At 50.8% G+C, this 26,754-nt stretch overlaps 1 protein-coding gene across 1 annotated transcript; it reads right to left on the bottom strand.

The window, feature by feature from the left end:
- Positions 1–6,871: 6,871 nt before the first annotated feature.
- Positions 6,872–26,293, bottom strand: ADRA1D (adrenoceptor alpha 1D; the record flags this gene model as incomplete). Its single annotated transcript, XM_082644966.1, has 2 exons — positions 24,584–26,293; positions 6,872–7,461 (listed from the first exon to the last, which is right to left on the bottom strand). Exons 1-2 carry the CDS (start codon positions 25,701–25,703, stop codon positions 6,872–6,874), a joined length of 1,710 nt encoding a protein of 569 aa, XP_082501092.1. The 5' UTR covers positions 25,704–26,293.
- Positions 26,294–26,754: the final 461 nt, after the last annotated feature.

Raw genomic sequence — 26,754 nt, forward strand, 5'->3', positions numbered from 1 at the left:
TTATCACCATTTACTATATGTTTTGTTGTTATTACCTATCACTCCTGTCTCTCCTGAAATGAGAACTGCATGGAGACTGACATTTTTTTTTTTAATGGATGTATCCCCATTGACTGGGCACATAGTAGGTGGTCAGTAAATATAAAATGCATGCATTGTTTATTGACCATCACCTGGCCATTTGTTACTGGTTGAGAGGCATCAGAGGGCACCTGGGTCCATCTGAGCAGGTGCATTTCCCACCTGGGGTTGGAGGAATACCAAATGCCTAATCTGTAAGAGGCCCAGGCATTTGGCACTTGTAGGCTTGTCTACTAGGGTGACTATTCCCTAAGAGCTTGGACATAAAAGCTCTCAAGACTGGCTTCTGAGGGTTCTACTCTGAAATTGGACCCATGATAAATGAGATTAGAGACAAGTAAAGCAAACTTAAAGGTACAGAGGGGCTTCCCTGGTGGTGCAGTGGTTGAGAGTCCGCCTGCCGATGCAGGAGACGCGGGTTCGTGCCCCGGTCCGGGAAGATCCCACATGCTGTGGAGCGGCTGGGCCCGTGAGCCATGGCCGCTGAACCTGCGCGTCCGGAGCCTGTGCCCCACAACGGGAGAGGCCACAACAGTGAGAGGCCCGCGTACCGCAAAAAAAAAAAAAAAAAAAAAAAAGGTACAGAGTAAGACAAAAGGCTGGGATTAAAGCATGAGATGGGAGGATGGAGAGGGATATATGATGGAAACAGAGGCACAATGCACTGGGAGATGGAACCCTGGCCTGGGGACCGATCTCCATGCCTGGTGCACTAAATAAGTGACTCTTCCCTTTAACTTCCTGGCTTGGCCTCTGAACTCACTAGTGGCTTTCAGACCACAGTTTAGCTTCCCATCAGGTTCATTTATCATCATGAGGACATTGGCTTGTGTGATAGTGAAATTATAGTTCCCATTAAAAATGAGCATGTTGGCTTTGGGCTTATGATCTTCATGTCCTAGTGAGTTAGGCCATCTGTGTCAGCTTATATGAGACTGTGGAACACTGTGGAACACTGACCAGACCCATTTTCTGGACCTGTAATACTGAGGACCTGCCCCTTGGCTGGGGCCAATTTAATTGAGCAAATAATACCTCATTGACCCTTTTGGGGCACAGCCAGCCAGATATTTCGTTTTGTCCCCTTTTACTTTTTACTAGTCTCTTTCAAAATCCCACACATTTGGTCAGTTAAGGAAACTGTCCTTGAGGTAGAGGGCTTCCAAAAAAAACCCCTTGTGTTATGTTTGTGGTGAGAGGGGGAACTCTTAGCTTATGCTGTTTCAGATTAGATAACTGACACAGGCTTGCAGTGTGGTGACTCGCCTATGTGACAGACACTGAAAGCTGCCTGCCTGATATGCATTGCTTCTTTCTGCTGCCAGAATCGTGATTTTGTTCAGAACAGCAGTGTTTCCAATGGGAGGCAATGATCCACGTTGCCCTAAAGCAGGGTCGACAAACTTTTCGACAAATTTTTTTTTTTTAATTTAGCCTTCGTGGGCCAAGAGATAACTTTCATACAATACACCTGTCATGAAATATTCTCTTGACTTTTTTTTCTCCAACCATTTAAAAATGTAAAACCCATTCTTAGTTCATAGGCTGTACAAAGTCAGGTGGTGGGCTAAATTTGGCCCACTTTGCAGACCTCTGCTCTAAACCAATCACTCCATCTTGTTTTTTATTTTACCAGTTCTCCTTGCAGGGTGGACATGGCACCCACTTCTGGCCCTTAAGACCTAAGTGAAGGTGTGCTGGGGAAGGGTGGTTTGGGGCAAACTTTATTATCTTGATAAAAGGAGGCAGATTCCATAGCCCAGACCCTTCTCCTTTTTTCTCCTCCTTGAATATGAATGTGAGTTATGGTGCCATTGGTCATGGTGAAGCAACAAGGAGGATAAAAACCAACACACTGAAGACTATGAAATATGAAGCAAAGACAGAAAGAGCTTGTGTGTGTGACTTACACTGCCAGAAACTACCTACTTCATAAATTGTCAGGTGAGAAAAATGATGAGCAATGTTTAAGCAGCTTCCTTATTACTTGCAGCTGCACTTTTAACTGATCCAGTGTGCTAGAGATGTCCTTCATTATGTGCTCCACCCCTCCCCCGTCTAGGAGAGTTACTTTACCCACAGACACGGGTACCCAGACAGCTGTGTTTTGTATCACGTACTCCATCTCATTCCCATCTGCCTGCTCCGCTGTTCAGACCTCACCTCAAATTAGTCAATCCATAGGCTGGCTAGTGAACCATGATCTTTGTGGCTGGTCTCAGGAATGAGAGCTGAGACTCCTGTGGTTTCTGGCAGGACAGAAAAAGGTGGATGCAAACAGCATGATGGAGTCACATGAATGGCGAACTCCTGGAAGGAACGTCCACAAATGTCATGGGTGAGGTAGTCCTCCAACGCATCCTTCCCTCCTGCTCCTGGCTCTAAAAGCTCAGCCTGTTGTGGCCCCAGTTCCTGGATTTCTTCTTGGTTCCAAATTCACCCTGGAATTCCTGCTTCATTCTTCTCCAGACAAGAGCAATTTGAGAATGTAGGCCAGGGGCTTGTTCAGCACTCCCTTTGTTTCCCTGCTTCCACCAAGGGGTGGATGGGGGAAGGGAAGAAACACCAGTCCAGACCTGCAGGAGAGCTGAGTGCAGCCCCACTTCCCAAAGGTACCACCCCCAGCACCACCTGGGTCCACTGGGCTCTCCAGAGAGCTATTCTGAGCTGAGAGGCTATGGGACGGATTTAGCCTTTAACAAGCATCTGGTTTTGTACTTCGCTGAACCACAAGAAGAAGAAAAAAAAGGAAATTCTTTTCCAAGTGGACAGTGAACATGTAACCTCCTGGGGGTATGACAGGATGGGAATAGAAACAGGGTCAGGAGGGCACTGAGGAGTCAGGGATCTGACAGGTCACCAAGGTCCCAGACCTTTCCCCAGAACCTGTCAGTGCCTGGAGCAGGAGAGACTAAGGGACTAGCTTGTAGTGGTGGTAGTGGTGGTAGTGGTGGTGAGGGGCCTGCAGGGGAGAGTGGGGCTCCAGGTGGGAGGGGTGGGTGGGCTGCAGGGCACCTGGAGCAGGAGGACTTCTTTCTGCAGAAGTCCAGGGTGTAGCTGGCTTTCTGGCTGGGGAAGAATACAGGCTCTAGCCCCTTGAGGACTGGTGGAACCAGCTGGGGGGGGGGGGTCTTGCAAAGATGGTGATGTCAGCCATCTATCAGGTTGGCACTGAGGCAGTGTCCCAGGCAAGGGTAATGGGGCAACTCCATCAATCTAGGATTTAATGAACACTTACACCTAGTCTTGAGCAGCCCTGGGTCAGACAGTCCACTTCTTGAAGACGTGAATTCTATCAGTGGACTCTAAGCCAGGATGAGCTTGCTGTGAGCTACTGGAGAGGCTGAGGGCTACTCAGGGCTTAATTCTGAACAGGGGGTCTGGGAAGAAGGTCTTGGGAAGATAATGGCGAGTGGAGAGGGCAGGCTCAGGGCCTCTGGGAGCCTGAAGCCTCAGCATCAGTGGCCTTGTCATGCCTGCATAGAGTAGAGGACATGGCTTTGCAGGAGGCCAGTGGACTTGTATTTGAGGTGTCTGGGGTCATCCAGGGGAGGGTGAGCACACATTTAGAGCTAGAGTAGACCCTTGGGATCCATTTATGTACAAATGGTCACTTAGATGATTTGGAGTGGATGAGATTGGGTAGCAAGTTGAGATAAGAAAAAAAAAAACCCTGGGGGACACTTAAGGGCATAGAGAGGCACTGCACAGGAAGGGGAGGCGGGGGAGAGAGGCGGGGGGAGAAAGAGAAGGGAGAGAGAGGGACAGAGGGAGGGAGGGAGAGAGAGAAGGAAGGGGAGGGGGGAGGGAGGGAGGGAGAGAGGGGGTTGGTGAGAGAGAGAGAGAGAGAGAGAGAGATTGAGAGAGAGAGAGAGTATGTGGTCAGGGGACCAGAAGATCCCAGGGGTGTGGTTCAGGCTGGGAGAGGAATATTTCAGGAAGCAGGGAGTAGCCACCAGTGTGGACTATGGCAGAGACGGGGGCGGGGAAGAGATTGGGGAAGTGAAAGGTCCCAGGTGACTTGCAAAAGCAGCCCTGGGGGGATGCTGGGACAGAGGTCCTGGAAAGAGTGTGGGAAGCAAGCAAGATGGGTGGCAAGAGCCCAGCTGGAGAGGGAGGGTAGACTGGAGCTGGGGCCTTGGGGGGGAAGTGGGAATGCAGCTTTCTAAGGAATTGCGTGTGTGTGGGGGGATTTGGGCAAATACCAGTGCCCTTGGAGGCTTGCTTCTGTTTCTGTCATATTTCACAAGACCATCCTCCTTCCCACTCACAGAATCCTTCAGGCTTCACTCAATCCCTTGAGGATTGTGTAAAGGAACTCCTAGTCCCATTTTGATGGGTACTGAGAGTCTTCCCTGCTCCCCCAGTCACCTTGACATTTCACAGGGGCCTCCTGCAGTCTAGGGCCCCATTTTTTATATGCACCTCAGGGACGGTCTCTTTAATCAGTTATATGGGCTGGGCTGGGGTACCTGAGGACCTTCTCCCAGATGTCCCAGATCACTTGCAAGAGGCTACCTCCTCTAGAAGGGCTGTTGCTATTCCCTCCATTCCTCTTGGCCACTCCAGGACTCTTTGCCCTGCCCTGAGAACAAGGTCAGCAGCTCAGTGCTTTACTGATGATTAGAACTGGGATGCTGGATGCCTCTGCTGTGGCACAGCCTCTCTGGGGCTCTGTAGCTCCACCCTCCTCTCCTGAAGGCTCCTTCCCTGGTGTGGAGCGCACAGGAGGAGGCAGCTGTGTGCAGAAAGTCCCGTGTGCAGGAGACATGAGCTGAGGCTTAAAGGTCAGATATTTTTGCTGATTGATCATCAGGCCTAGAGAAAGTACTGCACAAGCTGCTGACCCCACCTGCCTCTACACCCACTGTTATCCAGGACAGGGAGGCCCCCTAAAATCCTTCTGATGAAGGCTCCCTCCCTACATTTCTCCCTTGTCCTCACTGTTGACCTCCTGTGGGCTCAGCTGCCCTGGCATGTGGGAACCCTCTTAGGGACCCTCCCCTGCTGTTAAACCCCTGCTGGGGAGCCCAGAGTTCAATCCTCTGACACTAGGGTCTGCATCCTTGCTGAACTTTGATGGATGGCCCCCACCTCTGTGAGAAGACTGGGGGGGCTGTGCCCAGTGTCCCCAGCTTTAGGGCAGTCAGTGTGCTGCAAGATGGGGCCCTCTTTGGGGTGTGCAACATGCTCCCAGTACCTGCTTTTAACTGCCCCTCCTGTGCTTTGTGGGGGTTACCAGGCCTGAGAGTCCAGTACCTGCTGTAGACCCACAGTGTGAAATTTCTGCTCCCAAGCCCAGATATTGGCTGTCTTTTTACCTTGTAATATTGGGATGAGGGGTCTGAAATTGTGATGACCTGTTAAACAGACTACCTCCCTACTACAGGATGGAAGCTTTTGGCTCAAAATACTGGTTCATGTTGGCCCCAGCAGTTGGTTCTTCCAGTTTCAGAACACCGCCACTCCAGACAGCCCAGGGTATTATCTAACCAGCTCTCCTTCCAAGGGTCCATTGGGCTACAGTCATCATTCCCATGTTGGTTGGATGTATGTGGTTGATACTATCTAGCTGAAGACTGAACTACCTGTAGTCTCTTGGGAACATGACAAGTGTTGGACATTTTACTCAAAGCCAATAAGCATGGCTCCTAGGTAGGTGTTCTCTCACCATGTATACCTGTCTACTTGGGCTTGTACATTTTTTCATGTAAAGTAATGTTTCACCCATTTAACTGATGGCCACCTTCCAGACTGAGGCCCTCAGAACATCACAGATATATCTGGTGAGACTGAAAAAGCGAAAATTTGTGCTTATAATTACTGTTTGTTCCCAAGACTAATCATGTGAGTTTTAAAAGCCAACAAAATGCCCGAGTCTTTTGGTTATGCTGAAAGTCCCAAAGGACAGCAGCCATCAGTTACAGAGACAGGTTGAAACTAGAAAGGTGAACACAGACCCAATTTATCCTCTTGTGGGCCTTTAGTACTTGAAGGATTTTAGAAAAACAAAAAGTAGTTCTTTATGGGTTGTAAGCTGAACATGAACAGTTTGCACAGTTTGGACAAAATAGAAGTACTCTGACCAATAAATATGTCTAAAAATGACAAAGTTCTCCCCATTTGATGGTTCCAGAGCCCAGCAAGAAGTGATGGGCACAGGCACAAGGAGCTATATACAGTGTAAACAGTAAGGCCCTTTGGGGGCAGGGCGGAGCCTCAGTAGGGCAAAGTGGGCCCACAGGTTAGTAAAACAGGCTTGTAGGACAGTCATCCAATCTGCCACCAAAGCTTGTGGGTGGCAATGGCAGGCCACTGGATTCCTCCAGTCTGCAGTAAGGATAAATTGTGTCCATTGAGAAGCTTTGGCCCCACTGACTTTTTCCGGAGGGGAGGCCTTGGGGGCAGCCAGGCAGGGCCTCTGTGCCCTTTCCTCCCCAAGAGGAGGGACAGGGCTGCCTGGCCATACTTGGGGCCATCTACCCAGGGTTCAAGGCATGGATGGGGCAGTGTTTCTCAAACAGGGATTGGAAGCAAATGGCCCCAAGGAGCCCTCAGCCTCTCCCTTGAAAGGAGGAGCTGGGGGCATCTGTGTCCAGGAGGGGGAGCCCATAACTTTCCACCCTTCAAGGGCTTCACCCACACCTCAGTTCCTCAGGGATTCTGGAGAGCAGTCGCCCTGATCAATTTCTGGGTCCTTGATTCTCACTGGCCTCTTGAACAAAGCCAGCCTCCATCTCCACACCCTTCTCCCACACCCAGCACACTCCTCGGCCTAACTCAGGGGTCCTTAAATATCAGTCTCCCGGAGATGGCTAGAGTTTGCCAGTTCGTAGGCCTGGCAGGTGGTTCCCTCAGCTGCCTCACTGCGGACGCCTAAGGACACAGCTTCCACCTCTAAGTGCAGGGCGCACGCAGCCTCTCTGGCGTACTTCTTTTGTGACAGGCTGGAGACCTTGGCATGCAGCTGTGTGGTGGGTCTCCAGAATGGCCCGAGAAGCCTCCACTTGCGAAAGGCGCAGGGCGGCTTTTGACGGCCGACGACCGGAGCCTGCGCCTTGGGTGTGCCTGGGGAGCCGGGGGCTGAGGGCGCGGTGAGGGCCAGCAGGGCCCCGGAGGGTGCGGCGCCTGGGCCAGGAGCGTAGTCAGGCCGCGGGCCGCCATTCGAGGCTTGCCAGTGGTGACCGTAGATGCTCCAGAGGGGGCGGTGGTGCTGGCGACTACGATGGCATTGGCAGCGCAGGAGGCGGAGGAAGGCCCGCTTGAACTCCCGGCTGGAGCAAGGGTAGATGAGCGGGTTCACGCAACTGTTGAAGTAGCCCAGCCAGAAGATAACCTTGAAGACGCCCTCTGAGGGCTTCAGCTGTGGGAACAGGGAGCCTGTGGGAAGCAGAGACCCAGGCTGGTTAGATGCTCAGGGAGAGGGAGTCCCAGGCAGCGCCTGGTGCAAAGGGGCCACCCTCTCTGCACTACTCCCCCTTCCCCCAACCCTTTCAGGGGCCCTGGCCATTCATCAACCAGTGGCTCTCAAGATATCTCTCCTCAATGAGTCCCTGATATAATTCGAGGGTATCCATGAACTTGAATGAGAAAAAATAGTCATCTTCAGCTTTACTGACGTTTACCTGAAATTGAGCATTTCCAGCGAGTGTAAGCAACAAACCTGAGTAGAATTAGACAAAACGATATGAAATCACTGTTTTGTAGCTCAAAACTGGTGCAATATTGGCAGTTTACCCCCTAATATTAGCAGTTGCTACAGATATTTTGGAATATTGTCTATGCTCCTCACTATTTGGAAGTGTCAGTCACTAGAACACACCACTAGATCTTGTTATTTAAAGCCTTCACATGGAAACACATTGGAGACTAAATCACAGATTTCAATTAAATGAAGTCGATTTCATCTGCAATCCTTTGTATTTTATTTTTTGCATTTGAAAGAGTAACTGAGAAAGGCTCCATACACTTTGCCAGATGCCCAAGTAGTCCCTAGCATAAAAAGGGACTACTGAATTAAATGTTGACCAAGGCTTGCCTTGAGCCAGGCACTGTGCTGGGCTTTCTTCAAACACCTGAGGCCTTGCTCTCCCGGTAGCAATGTGGATCACATATCATGGGGATGCAGGGGCCATGATGGTGGTGCTCAGTATATTGGGGTGGGGGGCTTCCAGGGTCTCAGGATGGACAGGAGCCAGGCAGGATGAGGAAGGGCAGAGGGTATCAGGAGTGGAAGGGACAGGTGGGCAAGAGGATAACAAGTTTGGGGCATGGGAATGTCCTGTAGGGTATGCTCAGAAAACTTCATTTGAGACAAATGGTGAAGGGCCTTAAATGCTGGGAAGTTTGGCTTTTATTTTGTGGGTAGTTAGGAGCCATGGATATTTTTGAGCAGGCAAAAGATAGAACCTAGAATTAAGCCTCAATAAACACAATGCCCATGAGCTGTCAGAATGCAAGATAGTGGGGCTGTCCCAGTGGAAGTGGGAAATGGTCAGGAAGGCTTCCAGGATGGCTTTGAAAGGGAGCAGAGTGCCAGGCAGGAGGAGGTGGGGGCACTGGGGTCTGAGCTGTTCCAGGAAGACCTTCCTCCCTGCATACCTTTCCCCTGTCTTCCCCACCATAGACCTCAAGGAGTCATGTCTCCAAAGGCACCTAACAAAATGCAAAGACATCATCCAGGAAGCAGAGGCCACTTTGTCACCCTCACTATCCTCAACATCAGCAGGGGTTGGGGGTAGGCGGCAGGAGCGTCCCATCCCAGGCAAAAGCTTCAGGTGTCTGCCAGGCTGAGCAGACCAGGGGTAGTGGTCCTTGACAAATCATATGACCTGCTTTCTTTTCTCCTTGCCCTCAAAGAAATAAGAACAGTGTCCCCTACTAAGGGAGCAGAGGCACCATGCCTCCCTCTTTGACCTGGGGACCCTTGCATATCACCCACCTCCCACCCAGTGGGATTCCTGATGCTAAGAGACACTGTGGAGGAAGAGGAGTGTCAGGCAGTATTGCGTGGCACAGCATTTTCAAACCCTGGTCACGCAGCCTTGAGCAAGTTATTTGGCCGTGTAAGTCTCACTCTTCTTTTCTGTGAGATACAACAATTTCTCTGGAAGGGATTTTGTGATGATTCATAAATTTCAAGGCACAAGACTTCGCAGGTTTTTAGTAAATACTGGAGTCTGTTCACTCCCCCTTGCCCTACTTCTGTGGCTTTTGAGGGAGGAGACCTCAGCCCTGGGAAGGGACCCCATTCCCAGCTCTGGAGAGTGGCCAGAAACAGTAGCCGAGACCTGGTGGGTTCGGGGGAGGCTGGGGCATCAATCAGAATGTGTTAAGGAGATAATTTCCCTTGGGAGAAGAATTGGGCAGTTGTCCCTGGAATGTGGGGGCCACCAGTGTTGACCTTAGCCTCCAGGAAGGCAGGCTTCTGAACAGCATCCCTTAACGGCTGCAAAATAAGACAGAGTGCTGAAAATAACTTTCTGACTCAGGCTAGAATTCTTTTATATTTAGCCCAGGATGACAAATCAGGGGACTATGCTTTAAGCAGTAAGCCAAAAGCCAGCCAAAGGTCTTTGTTATTGGTGTGGTTTTGATTCGGATTGGTGGGCAACATGGCATATAGTAGTGTGGCCTGGGCCTTGTTTTAAGCATTAAAATTCTAATTCATGCTCAACCAACCTATGCAGAAGCCAGCTGCCAGCTGGGAATTCCTTGCACACAAAGGAGCTGGGATGCAAACTCAGCCTTTCAGCCCCAGGTTTTTCCTACTGTGTCCTGCTGAGGGTTCTGTCTTACTTTGGGCTCTCCCAGAAGCAGACCTGAGACAAGGATTCAAATGCAAGTTGTTAATTTGGAAGGTAAATGAAACACCAGTAGTGAAGTGTGATAAAAAGAGGGAAGGGAAGGAAGCCAATAAAAGGAGAGTTAACAAGTTAGTCACTGCTGTGGGCAACTGGGGTGCAATCTCACTAGGAGCTCTGGGGGACTGGAGAACAGGATCAGTAAGGTGAGGGAGGTGAGGTATCTATACTCCCATTACCATAAGCCAGTGTTTGGGTTGCTCCCTCAGGGTGTTAATTTTCCATACTTCCTGCTTGCTGTGTGGGTGAACTGAGGATTTTGCTGGTCAGAGAAAGCTGCAGGCAAAGATATGGAGGCAGCTGCTGGGGCGGAAAGTGACCCATGTTCAGGGGGATGGGTGGGGCACTGACAGCAGCCACCACAATTTTGTTTCATTGCTGTCTGCCCTCTGTGCACAGACATCTTGCCTGGAAAATACAGACATCTGTGCCTTGGGCTCCAGCTTTCACAGGCAGGAGCTCCTAAGAGACTTTTACTCTGTTCCTTTCACATATGGCAGTCCTGAGCCTCACACCTACTTCTGCCCAGAGTGCTGCAGTCTACCCCCTACGCCTCCTTGCACCCTGCCTCACTCTTTGCTGCCTACCTGTCCCAACGTTCTCTCTTCTGCCCACAGCCTCTTTCAAGGATCTCTGGGTCGGGGGTGGGGGGATTGTGGGCACTTCCCTCCCCTTTGCCATGGACGAGGTGGGTAACTGTCCTGAGACTCCTGAGGGTGCTCACTGGCATTATCCCTGCAGCACTGCCTTGCTGTCAGGGCATCAGTGGACAAGCCCCTTCTCAGCCACTCCCAACTTTCTCCTCCTCCAGCCACTCTGAGTTACGGCCTCTTAGGTCGACCACTTGGTTTCACCTCTCTTGCCTTCACAGTCCTCTCCAGCTGCCCAGCACAAGCCTCTGCCAGTCCCGGAAGCCCAGCTACAGGAAAGCCTCAGTGGGTACATGGGGGCTCTGAGGCAAGGCCTCTGTCTCTCAGTACCTGGCACTCCCCTTCTCTGTCCTGAGCTGGCTCCCTCTCCTACTCCCCACATTGTCCACAGTCGTTCTTGCAGGCATAAAGCACAGCTGTGCTAACTCATCTTGGCAGTTGTCACTGGAAACAGGTGCTCATGGGACCCTCCTCTCAGCCTCCCGCCATCCAGGCGCCCAGCACCACCCCCTTGTTCTCCTTTCTCTTGCAATTCCCGCTTCTCTTCCGTCTTCATGTGCATCAGCTAAGTTGCCACACTGACTGCTCACTGCCCTCTGGCCACAGAGGGCTCCCCAGTCTTGTCTCTGTGCTTTTGCACAGGATCATCCTGGACTGCCCTTCCTCCTTCCTCCACCTGGTAGTGCTGGCTCCAGTGGCACCTCCTCCTGGGAGCCTTCGTCACACCACCCCTTCCCGACCCAGCAGAGTTAGTTGTATTCCCCCCTCCCCTAGCACATCTGTTCGCTTCTCAATGCCAAGAACACTGCGGGTAACTACCGGTTTCCCATCTATCTGAGCTCCCCACACCATCCTTGGCACATCGTAGGTGCTCCACACATTCTGACCCCTCTCTTTCTGTCACACTCTGCATCCCATCCATCACCAACTCCTGTTAGTCCTGAATCCCCCACTTTGCACCATCCCCTGTTACCACCCTGGTCCCAGCTACTATCATCATCTACCGACAGTGCCCTTCCAAGTGGGCTCTCTGTTCCTGCCCCTGTGCCCCCCATAGTACCCTGTTCTCCACATAGTAGCTGGGGGTGTGTGTCCTTTTAAAACATAAGGCTGAGCAGTTCATTTCTTCACTGAAATCTATATTCCACTGCTGACTGCAGCTTTCTGTCCTCTCTTTTTTTCTCATCTGAACTTTGACCTGCCAGCCCCTTGGATTTCTCCTATCATCTCTGCTTAGCTGAGACTTCTCCTCACTTGCACCCCAGCCATTCTTTCCTCAGTCCTTCCATGTGCATGTCCTCCTGGATTTGGGTTGTATTTATCCAGCCAGAGCCTAACTCTGGAGAGATTCACCCACACTCTGAACACGCTTAGGGTCTCCAACCTCAGCTCTGTGTCCTGGCTTCAAGCAATCTTGCCACCCATCCTCAGCCCACTCCCCCACCACCTATTCCTGCACCAGCTCCTTTAAGCCTTTACCCCTCTCCACAGGCTCTGCAGTCTGCCCCTTTCCCTTCTCCAAAGCAGTTGATCTCACTTCCTGTTTCACAGAGAAAACAAGACAAAGAAGTTGGGCACTCACTCAAACCTTCTTTACCTGTCTTCCTCCTTGGTAAGAAAGGAGTCTTTCCTCCCACCCAAGCTTCATGTCCCTACTTGTGTTGTAGAGCTCTCGACCCATCAGTCACTCGTGAGCTTGCCTCTGTCACAGCTGCACCCTCTTTGCTGGTTCTCTGGCTATGACTTCATTCTCTCCACGCTTTCTACCCAAACATGCCATCTCCTCTTCCCCACCTGCTTTTCACTCCACTGTTTTGCCCCACTGCCCCACTCCACCCCAGCCCTCCCACATGCAGATACAGCTCTCATCCATCCTGGACACTTCTCATCTCACCCGGGGCTTCTGGGGTGCCATTCTCTTGGATTTTCTACTCCTTGTCAATTGCCTTTGCTCCTTCTTCCTCATGTCCCCACTGCTACGTGTAGGTGTGCCCTTATAAGAAGAGTCTTGTAATCTCTTCTCTTTGCATTCTCTTGGCAATTTCAGCCAGGCTTACTGACTTTTGGCTGGTAATGCCCACAGTTATATCTCCAGCTCAGTTTGCTCTCCCAAATTCTAGACTCATAGATCCAAGACTCACTGCCTCCCAGACATTTCCACTTGGATGTCTACTGGCATCTCACACTTATCCTTCCCTCATAAAGCTTACATTTCATAGGGCAAGACCAGCAATACATATGATAAACAAGGAAAATGCAAATGTATCAGATAATAAAACATGCTAATAAAAAACAAAGCAGGGAAGGAAGATACCTAGTGTGTATTTATGTATGTGTGTGCGTGTGGCTGGGGGTGGTGGTATAAATTTTGGGTAAACTGCTGAGAATATGACGTTTGAGTAAAGAGCTGAATGAGGCATGTGGACATTTTGGGGAAAAGCATTCCAGGTAGAGGAAACAGCAAGTGCAAAGGGCCTGAGGTGGCTCTCGTATGTTTGCAGAACGATGACAAGGCTAGTGTGGATAGAATGGAGTGACTGAATGCACAGCAGAAGGGGATGAGGTTGAAACTCAACCACTACCCTCCTCCCTGCACCCTCCTACCCTGTCTGAGACACAATCCCCTCTCCCCTTGAGTAATTCAGCAGCCGCCCGACTGTCTCTTGCATGTACCCTTGCAACCTGAAATCTACCCTCAACTTGGCAACTAGAACGATCCTTTAAAAATATTGGGTTGGGCAAAAGTTTTGTTCAGTTTTTTCCGTAAGATGGCTTGAGTAGCGCTTAGTTGTCTTTAACTTCGTTCAAAACAATTTTGTTAGATTGTATTGTGACAGCTGTCATATCAGAGTGCATTTAAAAACAAACTTATCAAAATTGGTGTATTTTTATGTAGCTATTTTAATATTGAAGATGGAAGAAAAAAAGCATCATTTACAGCGTGTTAGGCTTTATTATTTCAAGAAAGGTAAAAATGCAACTGAAACGCAAAAAAATATTTGTGCAGTGTATGGAAAAGGTGCTGTGACTGATCGAACGTGTCAAAAGTGGTTTGTGAAGTTTCATGCTGGAGATTTCTTGCTGGACGATGCTCCATGGTCGGGTAGACCAGTTGAAGCTGACAGGGATCAAATCGAGACATTAATTGAGGACATCAACATTATACCATGCGGGAGATAGCTGACATACTCAAAATATCCAAATCAAGTGCTGAAAATCATTTGCACCAGCTTGGTTATGTGAATCGCTTTGATGTTTGGGTTCCACAGAAGTTAAGTGAAAAAACCTTCTTGACTGTATTTCCACATGTGATTCTCTACTTACACGTAACGAAAAGTTTCCGTTTTAAAACAAATTGTGACGGGCGAAGAAAAGTGGATACTGGAAGAGATGGTGGGGCAAGCAAAATGAACCACCACCAACCACACCAAAGGCCGGTCTTCATCCAAAGAAGATGATGTTGTGTATATGGTGGGATTGGAAGGGAGTCCTCTATTATGAGCTCCTTCTAGAAAACCAAACGATTAATTCCAACAAGTACTGCTCCCAATTAGACCAACTGAAAGCAGCACTCAACAAAAACCATCTGGAATTAGTCAACAGAAAATGCATAATCTTCCGTCAGGATAACGCAAGGCCACATGTTTCTTTGATGACCAGGCAAAAACTGTTACATCTTGGGTGGGAAGTTCTGATCCATTGACCGTATTCACCAGACATTGCACCTTCAGATTTCCATTTTTTTCAGTCTTTACAAAATTCTCTTAATGGAAAAAATTTCAATTCCCTGGAAGACTGTAAAAGGAACAGTTCTTTGCTCAGAAAGATAAAAAGTTTTGGGAAGATGGAATTATGAAGTTGTCTGAAAAATTTCAGAAGGTAGTGGAACAAAACAGTGAATATGTTGTTCAATAAAGTTCTGGGTGAAAATAAAGATGTGTCTTTTACTTTTACTTAAAACCCGAAGGAATTTTTGGCCAACCCAATAGAAATAGATCATGTCACTCCTCAAGCTCAAAACCCTCTAAGGGCTGCCATTCCCCCTCACAGCTCAACATGTGGTGTCCTGACCCCCTGACATCCTCTCCTACCCACCCCTCCCGACTCTGTTCCAGCCACACTACCCTCCTTTTGCTTCTTGGACATGCCAGACACACTCCCACCTTGGGCCTTTGCATTTGCTTTTCCCCAGAATCTTCTTCCCCCAGAAATCCACATGGCTCCCTGACCTCCCATCTAAGATTGCAGTGTGCCTGGAAACAACTCAAGGGCCCACCAGCAGATGCCTGGTTTAAGATGATGTGGTATATATAAACAATGGAATATTACTCAGCCATAAAAAGAATGAAATATTGTCACTTGCAGAAACATGGATGGACCTAGAGATTGTCATAGTAAGTGAAGTAAGTCAGAGAAAGACAAATATTATATGATATGACTTACATGTGGAATCTAAAAAATAATACAAATGAATCTATATACAAAACAGAAACAGACTCACAGACATAGAAAACAAACTTATAGTTACCAAAGGGGAGAGGGAGGGAGGGAGGGACAAATTAGGAGTGTGAGATTAACAGACACAAACTACTATACATAAAATAGATAAGCAACAATAATTTACTGTATAACACATGGGACTGTATTCCGTATCTCATACTAATCTATAAAGGAAAATAATCTGAAAAAAAAACCTGAATCACTTTGCTATACAACTGAAAACAGCACGATATTATAAATCAACTACAATAAAAAAAATTGCAGTGTCCCCCACCCCATACTCCCCATCTCCCTCAGCTGGCTCTACCTGTGGCCCTTATCACCTTCTCTTGTACTATTTGAGTTATTCTTCATTTTGTCTATTACCTTTCTCCCTGCAGTAAGAGTCCATGGGGCAGGACTAGTGTCTGTTTTGCTTGGTGCTGCACTCCCATTGCCCAGAAGACCTCATGAACACACTGAACACAGTAGGTGCTCAACACTTGCTGAGTTTGCTGAATGAGTCCCTCTTTCCTACCCTATATGTCACCATGTCTGGTACATTCAATCTTCTCTCTAGTGGGGTCCCTCCCTTCATCTCATTCCTGAAGCATTTGCTGACTCTGGCATCTCATTTTGTCTACATGGCTGTGACAGACCCCAGTGGTCCCTTGTCTCCTCTACTCTGCACACAGCTGCTGGAGACTTATTGTAAAAAAAAAATGGTTTCTCTCCTTTCCCCTCTGAAAACCGTTGGCTTCTAATGGCTCTGAGGAATAAACCCAAATTTTCTTGTGTTGCATTCAAGTCTTTTTAGAATCCTAAGCTGTCTTCAGCTTACATCCCTCCCAAATTGGCCATACGAAGCCACAAGCATGTCTTCCCACAGAGGCTGGGCTCCTTCTGCCTTCCTGCATGGCTCTAACTGCTCCCACGGTGCTTTCTGCTTCCTCCCACCCATCCCTCTAGCCCAGGTCAGGTGTCCTCCCCCACCAAGCCTGGGTTAGGTGCCCTTTTATGCATGCCTGCATCTTAACAAATAAAATTTGTTACTGCTCTATCTACTCTCCTAGACTCCAGGTTTCTTGAGGACAGGGATGGGATTAATCATTCTTTTCATCCCAGCCTCTAACACACTTGCCTGATCCAGAGCAGGGGTTGTAAAGTATCTGTTGAGTGAGTGAATAAGTGCTGTTTGGGTAGATGTAGGTAACCTCTAAAGTTACGAGGAAGGAAATGGGAGCTCACGCTTGCTTTCTGAGTGTTCAGTACCTACCAGGCTCCATGCTGGGCCCTGTATGTAGCACTTCTCATTTAATTCTCATGGCATTAGCATCCCACTTTGCAGAGATTCTAGTTATTTCCGGAGGGCAAGTGGCAGCATCAGAATTTGAACCTGCATCAGTCTAGCCCTAAAGTGCTTGGTCTTTCCATGACATCATGCAAAGAGAAAAAGAACTTCCCCTGGTCTTCAAGGGGTCCTGGGGTCAGGATCCACAAAGACTCACTTAATACCTTCCAGCAGCTGCTCCACGAGCAGCATGCCCATCCCTACCTCTGGACTTTCGTACATTTGGCCTGGTCTGGAAGATGGCCCTCTTCCTTTCTCCATAGCAGGTCTCTCCAGTTCTTCAGACTTGGGAGTAGAACCACCTCTCCAGGAGCAGTTCTGTGATTAATTCCACTCCCGGGGTCTGCGGAGGTGAGAGTGGTTTCTGGAGTGTGTGTGCCTTGAGCACTTCTTGATTCTGCCTCCACCAAGTGGCATTCATTGGCCTTCTCTATGGCCTTTAGGGTGGCCTGTGGGGGCTGCCACATTGAATTCGGCTCCTGTGCACGCATGCCCATCCAGAACACTCAGAAAGGCTGGGCTGTTGCCTGCTCGCTGCATCTCAGGAAACAGACCCCAGCCTCCTGGGAGGAGCCCCAGAAAGCCACTTGGCCATCTCCTTCCCCGTCTTCAAGTCTTTGCTCAAAAGTCACCTTTAAGGTTTGAAGTTGATGCTATTAATGCCCCACCCAGGTGCCCCTGGTCCCTAGTTACTGTGAGTGCTGGCGCTAATGGCTTATAGTTGGCTGCTAATGGAGAATTGCCCTTGACCAATGGGAGCTGCTTCAACTGGGAGATGACACCTTCTCACCAAGGTGGCAGCCCACAGCCAGTGATAGACTGAGTGGCGCTGGAAAAGGCTAGACTCCTTGTCTCGAGGTGGCACAATTCTCTGCTATCATTCTTGTTCCAGGGATCAGGCTGAGGCCAGACTTTGAGACCATATCCTGGGTTTAGCTCTTTTCTGACTTATCCTGCTTCCCTCCCTCCCAGGTACCTCCTGAGAGCTTCCCTCAATCCATCACTCGCATAAGAACTCCTGTCTCAGGCTCTACATACAGGGATGTGACCCAGGACACTCTTTGCATGGATGTGTCTTCAAGCTCTCTTGATTGGTCCTAAACCTATAATCCAGGGATTAGCTCTTGGTCACTGTTTCAACTCTTCCGCCCACTGCTGAGAAAGGCAGGGCATGAATTTCCATATTGATGTCCATTTCTCCCCACTCAGCAGGCAGGCTGGAGCTCAGGAATGAACACATTGACCTACCTATAAGGAGAGATGGTCAGGATGTAGGTAGGAGATGACTGCAAACACAACTCTTGCCTGCTTCTCTCTGCTCCTCGGCCTTTTCTTGCATGTATCCATCAAGCTTGTTCCCACCTGCCTTCCCCTATTCCCTGTTTTGGGGTGCCTTGGTCAGGAGTCTAACCTAGTGTCCAGGGATGCTGAACATACACTAGTCAGAAGAGGCAGGGCCTCTCCTGTGTCAGCAGGTTACCCCACTCTTTGGCATGTTGGCTGGGCTAGCCTGGCCTGCACACTGTTGGGGAAACTAAGGCAGGCTGAGCTTGGTGGCGGAGGTCTGCAGCCTTATCACAGGCCAGTCCCCTCTCCTAAGTAAGAGCAATGTCCAGGCCCAGGAGATGCTGCTGAGATGCCGGTTAAGGCTGGAACTGGCCAATCTGGCCAAGCCTCTCTGAGGAGTGACAGTGCTGAAGCCAAGGGGGGACTGTGTGATTAACAGCACTCTTTTGGCATCACCAGAAGGGAACTTGTTCTTATCAGAATGTCAGAATTCACAGCCAGTCTTGTTCATAGCTTGCAGCCAACCATGAACTATTAGGCTGCACCCCAGCCTTTTCCCCTTTCCCACCTCCTCCCTCACCAGTGACTTTTCTATCCACAAGCAGCCATTTTCTCTAGCCAGAAAGAAATAGAGGGGTTAAAAATACCATGTACCATATTCAGGTCTTTCTCCGCCAACAGGGCTAGCAGAGATGGAATTCCCAGTCCTAGACTCCCTTTCTCTCTCTTAGTTCTTTCAGCTGCTCACTCAGTGCTTCTGACTCTAGAACTCAATTGCACCTTCCCCAAGAGAGGCTGGGAAGCAGCGAACCTCTTTGCAATATTTTAAAGGGTTGGCCTCTCTCATAAGGCACATTTGAGCTGAGACCTGAAGACCCTCTGAGGGAGTGAGTCATGCATCTACCTGAAGAAAGAGAATTCCAGACAGAAGAGAGGGCATGTGCAAAGACCCTGAGGCAGCAGGGTACTGCACACGTTCAAGGACAACCAAGAAGTTAGGACTGCTGAAACAGAGAAGGGGAGGGAGAGATGGTAAGAAATAAGGCCATTTTGAATCAGAGGCAATCATGGAAGGCTGTCAGGAAGAGGTGACCTGAATAGGGTCCAGGTCGCAGATGGATTATAAAGACACGGAGTTGAGGATATTGTGGGGCTAGCTGTGTCAAGCCAAATCTCTTGAATTCTTGCATTGCCAATCTTCCATGGTGAGAGGTAACTGGTGGGTCGTCTGGCTTGAGATAGACAAGGAATACATCAGAAGTCCTTCTGTGCCCTGTGTTTAACTCAGGATCCTTGAGCTCTGTGGGGCTGGTCTAGAGCTACTGGTCTGGCCCTGGACATCATTCTGCAGCTGTGAGGATTGGCAGGGAGGGGTAGTTCCTAGAGCCACAGAGGCTGCCTGGTGGGGCCCAAGGCAGGGAGATGAGTCACAGACCTGTTCAGTGTCCTACACTGGACCCCACCCATTCCCCTTCAGCTCTTCTCCCTCCCCTTCTCCCCTCTCTCTCTCTCCACCTTCCCTCTCTCCCCCTCTTTTCCACTCTTGTCACTTCTTAACTCATTCCCTGATCTGTGGCCTTGGAGTGGTCACACCCCAAGCTCTGCGTGCCCAAGGCTGAAGTCCCTGCCAAATGGCCCTTGTGCTCGGCTGAACATGACCCTGATCTGAACATGAACTTGTCAGTTCTCAGGCCACACTGGCAAATGGCTCATGAGTTGGAGCAGATCAGTACTTTTGCCAGAGGAGAGAAGTTCCCAGACAGTGGTTGCTCTGTCCAGGAGTCCCAGCACTGAATTGCTGGGGCATTGCCCACTAGGTCCCCATGCTGGCTCTCAGGGGTCCAGGCCAATGTTCTACTGGGTCACCATTTACAAAGGAGGTCAGGCAAATCCTCTAGCATTCAAGGAGATCTTTTTGGTGGGCATATAGCTCATGAAGCAGGATGGGGCAGGGTTCAGGTGGGGTCAGAAGTGGGCTCAGGAACTCAGAGACTTTCCCATGAGGAGTGGGCTCAAGGGCTCTGGCTGTCTGGGAGGACCAAGCCACACAGGAAGTGGTCATGTCCTATGGCAATGCTCAGGGCCTTCATGGCCAGGATCTAGGGCAGAAGCGAACCTGGAGCTGAGCCTGGGGGGAGGTAAGCAGGTGCTGAGGCATTTGGTGAGATTTAAAGCTTAAAGCATGTCTGTCAACTGACCCTTAACCCTGGCTTCAGTTTGACCTCTGATCTCTGACCTAGGCAGGAAGTAACAAGAACTCTAGGGCCAAGGGTACCTATTGGCCAACCCCAAAACAGTGATGTCTATAATGTGTGACAGATTTAAAAATCACTTTTAACATGGTACTAAAAAACCTATTGGTCCCCTTTGGAAAGATTGCTAGGAAATTGACTCTTCTTTTGATAAAGGAGAGCATCGAGCAGCTCTCCTGATTTTCCTGTATGGACTCTATTTCAAGTGACCAAACAGCTAGTGGTGAATTCTTTTTAGAATTTTAGTCTACAAATGCAGAAGGAATGACAGAATTTGGATATCACCACTTTCAGTCCCAGTGATATAATGGGTCCAGGCCATTGTCAATGGCTGCTAAAACTAGCAGGTGAAAAGCTGATGGAACATTTTATAATGAATGAATCAGGCTGACTGCATCTGAACCCCTGATCAATCTTAACATCACAGAAGAAAAGAAATCTTGTCCCAAACACTGAACTTGAATCTGATCAAGCCAGTTTACAGGAAGTACAGGGAACAAGGGGACACATTAAATGGCACTAATAGGGATGCAAACTCCAAAATGTGGGCAACTCCTTTGGGACAAACAATCTGGTTTCTTCACCAAATAAGCTGAAAGGGAAAAGGTGGGGGTAGGGGAATCTTATTAATCAAAGAAACTGAGGAGACAAATGAAGTGCATGCAACGTATGTACTTTTTTTTTGGACCCTGATTCAAACAAATAAACTAAAATTTTATAAGGAAATCAGCAACATTTGAACACTAAGATATTTGGTACTATTAAACAACTATTTTTTGTGTTATAATGGATTGTGGTTATTTTTAAAAAGTTCTTCTAGAAATATACATTGAAGAATTTACAGATGAACTGATATGGTGTCTGGGGTTTTCTTCAAAATAATAAGCAGTGGTGGAAAGTGGGCGGGGGTTGAAATGAACGAAGATCAGCCTTGGGTTGATACTTGTTGAAGCTGGGGCCATCACACAGTTCTGTCTACCTATGTGTTTGAAGCTATCCATGATTTTTAAAAATGGAAAAAGCTCATTGCTTGTTCATAATAGTCACTCACTTTTTTAGGTCACATAAATGGGGGGTGACCCCCAATGCATTGTGAGTAAGGGAGGTCTCTGCTTACACAGAGGCTGTTATACTAAGTGAAATAAGCCAGTCACAGAAGGACTGCATGACTCCACTTCCATGAGGTATCTAAAATAGTCAAATTCAAAGAAAGTGTGGAATGGTGGGTGCCAGGGGCTGAGGGGAGGGGGAAATGGGGAGTTGCTAATCAATAGGCATAAAGTTTTAGTTAAGCAAGATGAATTAATTCTACAGATCTGCTGTACAACCTTGTGCCTAGAGTTAAAAATACCGCATGCTTAAAAATTTGTTAAAAGGGTAGATCTCATGTTGTGTTCTTACCACAGGAATAATAATAATAATAATAGTAAAGATAGAGGGCTGTGCTTTGTCAACCAGATCCTCGGCATGGAAGGATGTGAAAAGGCCATGGGTTCTGCCACTTCTTCCTTCTATACACACACTGACCAAGCATCTACTATGTGCCATGTGCCACAAAGGCACAGATAGGAGATATAATGCCAGCCTCTTCTTCAGGCTTTTGGGCCAGGGAACAGTAATGCCATTCCTGAGAACTTGCTGCAGTGCACCCCCTGCCTCTCTCCCTGAGTCTGTGGACCCTGCGCCACCTCAGGGAGCCTGTGGAGATGGATCCTTCAGCACTTGGCCAGCACTCTGAGACGCAAACGCTGAATCTGCCCTCCACACCTGGCTGCCAAAGTGTGATTTCCAGCCTGGACACCAATTCCTCAGATGACTCACAACCTCCTCCTGCCTCCTCCCGCCTTCTCTCCCTCTCTCTGTCTCTCATTAAGGCATAAGATACTGACAGTTAAGTTTATAAAGTGTGTACATTTTAAGAGTACAGACGGATGACTTTACATATATATTCACCAATGTAGTCACTGCCCAGCTCGAGTCACAGACAGGGAAACAGAGGTGTGGGGGATGACCCCTAGTCCTTCTCTGAGCCCCTCAGGATTTTAGGCGCCCTGTGCTTGTGTCCCATTCTTTCCTGCCCAGCAACTTGGGCCCCAATGGCCCCACAGGTCAGCATACCTTGTCTGTATCTCTCTCTGCTGCAGCTCTGGCTTGACTAAAACATTTCAGGTGATAGATGGCTGTTCATGGCCCCCTGTGCCGGTGTACCCCTGGGACCCTGGGCCCACTTCCTAAAGCTTTCGATATCCTCCGGGCTATTGGGGCTGCTCACTGGCCATGTCACTGCTGTGGCTAGGGCTCCTGCTTCCACTTGGCTTTGTGTGTGGAGATGTGGGTGAAGGGCACCCTGGGTCTGTTCAACAACCCCAGGTTGTGGCCCTACTGGGCACCTTCATTTCCATGGCCTGTGGCCCTTGCTGGCACACAGTGCTTTTTCTCAATCCTCCCACGTTTGCTGTTCCTCACACCTGGTGTGGGAACCAGGGCCTGCAAGGAGGGCAGTACCACCTTCTCCTGGCTGCCCCCTTCTCTGGCTCCTCTGGGTTCTTTCAAAGTGGGTACTCCCCAAGGCTCCTTCCACAGCCCGTCTCTTCTCTTTGTCCATCCATCCTCTTTCTGGGAGACTGTACTCCACACTCCTGCTTCTGCAACCATATCCATCCTTGGTCCCCTTATCTAAGTTTCCAACCTCCTCTTCCCCCAAGCACATACTGGCACCTCCTACCAAAATATGCCAGCCCCTTGGATTCCACATTCAACCCCAAAAGTTGCTGCTCAGAATGTTCCCTGTTCCTCCAAAGATGCCTCCCTCCTCCCAGGCCTGGCCCCAGAGCTCCTGGGGGGCGGGTTGCTCCTGGCCCCCCTTCTTCCTGCACAACCCTCAGGCCACTCCTACTTGTAGCACAGGCTCTGTCCTCCTGTTCTCTCTGCTGTCCTGCCCTCCAAGCCACATCATGGCAGATCAGAATATTCTGTTTCCCTGCTTGGCCTCTGTCCTGCTTGCTCGTTATTACCAGATTCCACTAAATTCAGCTGTATCGTGGCCCTGGGCTTTGTTCTAGACTTGGTGAGATGCCATGGGAGGCTGGGCACAGTGCAGACCGGCAGGAAGGGAGAGGCAAGATAGCCCAAGGTTTCCCACACAAGGTGTGAGGAGCAGCAGAGATGAGGGGTTGAGGAAGAGCAGTGTCTGCCAACAAGGGCAGAGGCCATGGAGACTTAGGGATGACTTTTTGGAAGAGGGAGACGTGATCTCGACCTCAAAAAACAGTAGCCTTTTGCAGTGTTGACTGTAACAGCGAAAAATTAGAAAAACCAAACACTCAGCAGGAGACTGCATCAACACACCATGGCATACTCTCAAACAGAATACTATACTGTTGCTAAAATAACCAGAACGGATAAATCTCAACGACAAAACATCGGGTGAAAAGGGCAAACTGAAGATGGATGTGCACAGCTGGTGCAACTGATATAAGCCCAAAGGACACACAAAACAATGCTATTTATTATTATGGATTCAGGTGTTTGTAGTAAGAGTATAAACGTGTGTGGGAGTGATAAACACCAGATTTATCTCTGCGGAGAGAGGGAGAAAATGAGGAAGGGACAGGAGGAGGGAACTTAGTTGTGGCTGTTCAGTTTATTTGAAAAGAGAGAGAGGAAGTGATCTGAGGCAAATATGGCGAAATGTTATCATCTGTTCCATGTGGGTGATTACAGGTACATGGAAGGTCCTGGCTTAGGCTGGCTGGTTGCACCTGTGGGTGAAGTGACTCAGGGCAAATGCAACCCCATAGATGCCGTTCCCTTTCTTCTCCCTGTGCTGACCGAGCCCCAAGGCTTCCAGGAAGGGCCTCAAGGCATGGGAGGAAGGTCCTGAGAACAGCTGCCCACCTCCCAGGACTACAGGAAAGCCTGTGAAAGAAATAGCAAAGTTCTCCAGAAGTGCTAGGACTCCGTAAATTTAAGAAACTACGATGAACAATATTAACTTTCCACTTCATAAGATGCCCTTTCCCTTTCTTTCTCACCCCCACACAGACACCCCCCCCCCGCCCCCGCCAAGAGGAGATTTCAGAAATGAGAGCCCACGGCATTCACAAATACCAGCTGGGGAGGGCCTCCCAGGGGGGCCCAGCTTCCAAACTGAGAGAAAGCAGGTGGCTTCCGGTGTCTGCTGATATTCACGTAGGCTGGCCAGGGATTGCTGCCCATGAATGAACGTAGGCCCTGGTGGTGGAGGGAGGGAGATATGTAGACAAGAACATACACTGCTCGCCACATACTACGGGACCAGATGCCTGCACAGATTTCCACTGACGTTTTGTATTTAGAGTTGGGAGTGTAAAACAAGCCCAGGGCTTGTAATGGCAGTGAAGAAGGGGGAAGGCCAGAAAAGTTAGGAGCTCATAAAACAAATCCTGCAAGCATGAAGAGCCTATTTGTGTCCCACAAAGCAGCACGCGCACACGTCTAAGAGACCAGGCAGTAAACATTCCATGTTCAGGTGGAGAGTCACCCTCCACTGGGAAGGGCCATCCAAGTCTGGGTGCCAGGAAGGGATGGTCACAGGCTCAGGGAGGAAGAGAAGGGGCTGGTGGGAGAGGGGTCACTCACCCAGTGGCAGGACGAAGAAAAAGGGGAACCAGCAGAGCACGAAGACACCCACGACGATGGCCAGTGTCTTGGCCGCCTTCTTCTCACGGGAGAACTTGAGCAGACGCACCGACAGTGAGCTGCGGAAGGTGTGGCCCTTGGCGCTGCGCATCCCACCGTGGGCTCCGTCTGAGCCAGTGCTTGCGCCGCGACAGTGGATGCGCAGCACCACCTCTGAGGCCTTGCCCCGCTCGCGCTTGACTCCCGCCTCCAGGCTGCGCGTGGTGCTTCGCGCTACCACATACACGCGGCAGTACATGACCACAATGACGGCCATAGGCAGGTAGAAAGAGCACAGGGAGGAGAAAACAGCGTATCCCGCCTCCTCCGTGATGCCGCAGAAGCGCTCGTCAGGGGGCACCGGTTCCTTCCAGCCCAGCAGCGGCCCCACAGACACCACGAGGGCTACGGCCCAGAGCAGCGCCAGGATGGCGGCCGCCTTGCGCTCGGTCATGATGGCTGGGTACTTGAGAGAGTGGCGCACGCCCACGTACCGGTCCACTGAGATTGTGCAGAGGCTGAGGATGGAGGCCGTGCAGCACAGCACATCCACGGCGGCCCACACGTCGCAGAAGGCCCGGCCGAAGGCCCAGAAGCCCAGAACCTCCATGGTGGCCGAGAAGGGGAGCACCGTGGCACTCAGCAGCAGGTCGGCCACGGCCAGGTTCACTATGAAATAGTTTGTGACCGTCTGCAGGTGGCGGTTGCAGGCCACGGAGAGGATGACCATCAGGTTGCCCGCCACGGCCGTGAGGATGAAGGCGGCCAGGAAGACGCCCACGCCCACGCCCTGCGCACTCACCACCAGCCCCCCGACGGCCGCCGTGCCGTTCACCTCGCTGCTGGCGCCGGTGCCCCCCGGCTCCCCAGCGGAGCTCCGGTTGTCCTCGCCGCTGCCCGCGCCCACCACGCCGCCGCCGCTGCTACCGCCTGCGGTCACCCGCACGCCGTCCACCGCCCGGCCCTCCGAGGCGGCCGCGCCGCCCGCGCCACCCCCGCCACCGCCCGCGCTGGAGCTCCCGGCGCTGCTGTCGGAGCAGGGTCCCTCGAAACTGACGTTCAGGAGATAGCGGAAAGTCATCTCAACGCGCGGCCGTCGGGGGCCGGGCCTAGGCGCAGGACGAGCGACTGGTAGGGCTGGGGGCTCCGGCTCCAGACCCGCGCGCTGGTCCTGTCGGGGTCCTGCCTCAGTTCCTGTGACGTGGAGCACTACTGCCCGCAAGCGGAGCGGGCGGCCGCGGAGTGGGACCGAAGAGCCGGGGCTGGCGACGCGCGCCTCTCTCGCAGCGTGCCCAGGCGAGCGGGCAAAGCGGCGGCTCGGGGACGGGCGGTGCGGGCGGCGACCACTGAGGTGCTAGCTACTGGGCGCGGGGCCGGGACGGAGGAAGGGCAGCGCCGGGGATGAGGAGGGGGCGCTGGCACCGAGGGACCCGGCGCCACACTTGCCGGAAGAAGGGGATCTGCGCTCTGGGCGAGCTGGCGTTCCGGGGTCCCAAGGGGCGGTGGCACTGGCTCGCGCTCCGACCCCGCGGAAGCCACCCCCGCCGCGCCGCGGGTGCTCACGCCCGCCCTCTCCCCTCGCGGTCCGCTCCCTTCCACCTCCCGCGCCCCTTCCCGGCCTCCTCCCTCTTACCACTCAGTTAAGTCTCCCTCCCGCCCTTTCCCCAGCGTCTCGGTCACTGCTGGTGCCCTTGGGCGCGCCGAGTGTAGACGGTGCGATTCCCGGGTCCCCGGACTCCCGGCTCCGGCCGCCAGAGAGCAGCAAGCGCCTGGGATCTGCAGCCTGCTGACTGGACCGCGCCATGACGCGGCGGGTCTCTTCCAGGGAGAGCCCGGATGGATCTGCTGCACCTCCTTCCTTCTCTCAGGGGACTGGACAAAGGAGGGTCTCAAACACCTCTGTCCAGTGCCGTGGCGTGGAGAGCTCCAGAGGGTGTCGGAAGCTTTGCGGGCCCATGATGGGCGAAGGAACAAGAGACTACTTACATGGTTACAGCCTTCAGACCCTGCCCAAGACACACTGGTCTGCATACACCAACTTCTGACGGTTACTTTACTCCATATCGGATGTCGAAATAAAACTTCCCATTGCTACACTAAATAAGTGGCCTCCTTCTAGGGAGGGAGGGTTT

The sequence above is a fragment of the Mesoplodon mirus genome (genome assembly GCF_964341445.2).
Source record: "Mesoplodon mirus genome assembly, chromosome: 15".
Classification (NCBI taxonomy): domain Eukaryota; kingdom Metazoa; phylum Chordata; class Mammalia; order Artiodactyla; family Ziphiidae; genus Mesoplodon; species Mesoplodon mirus.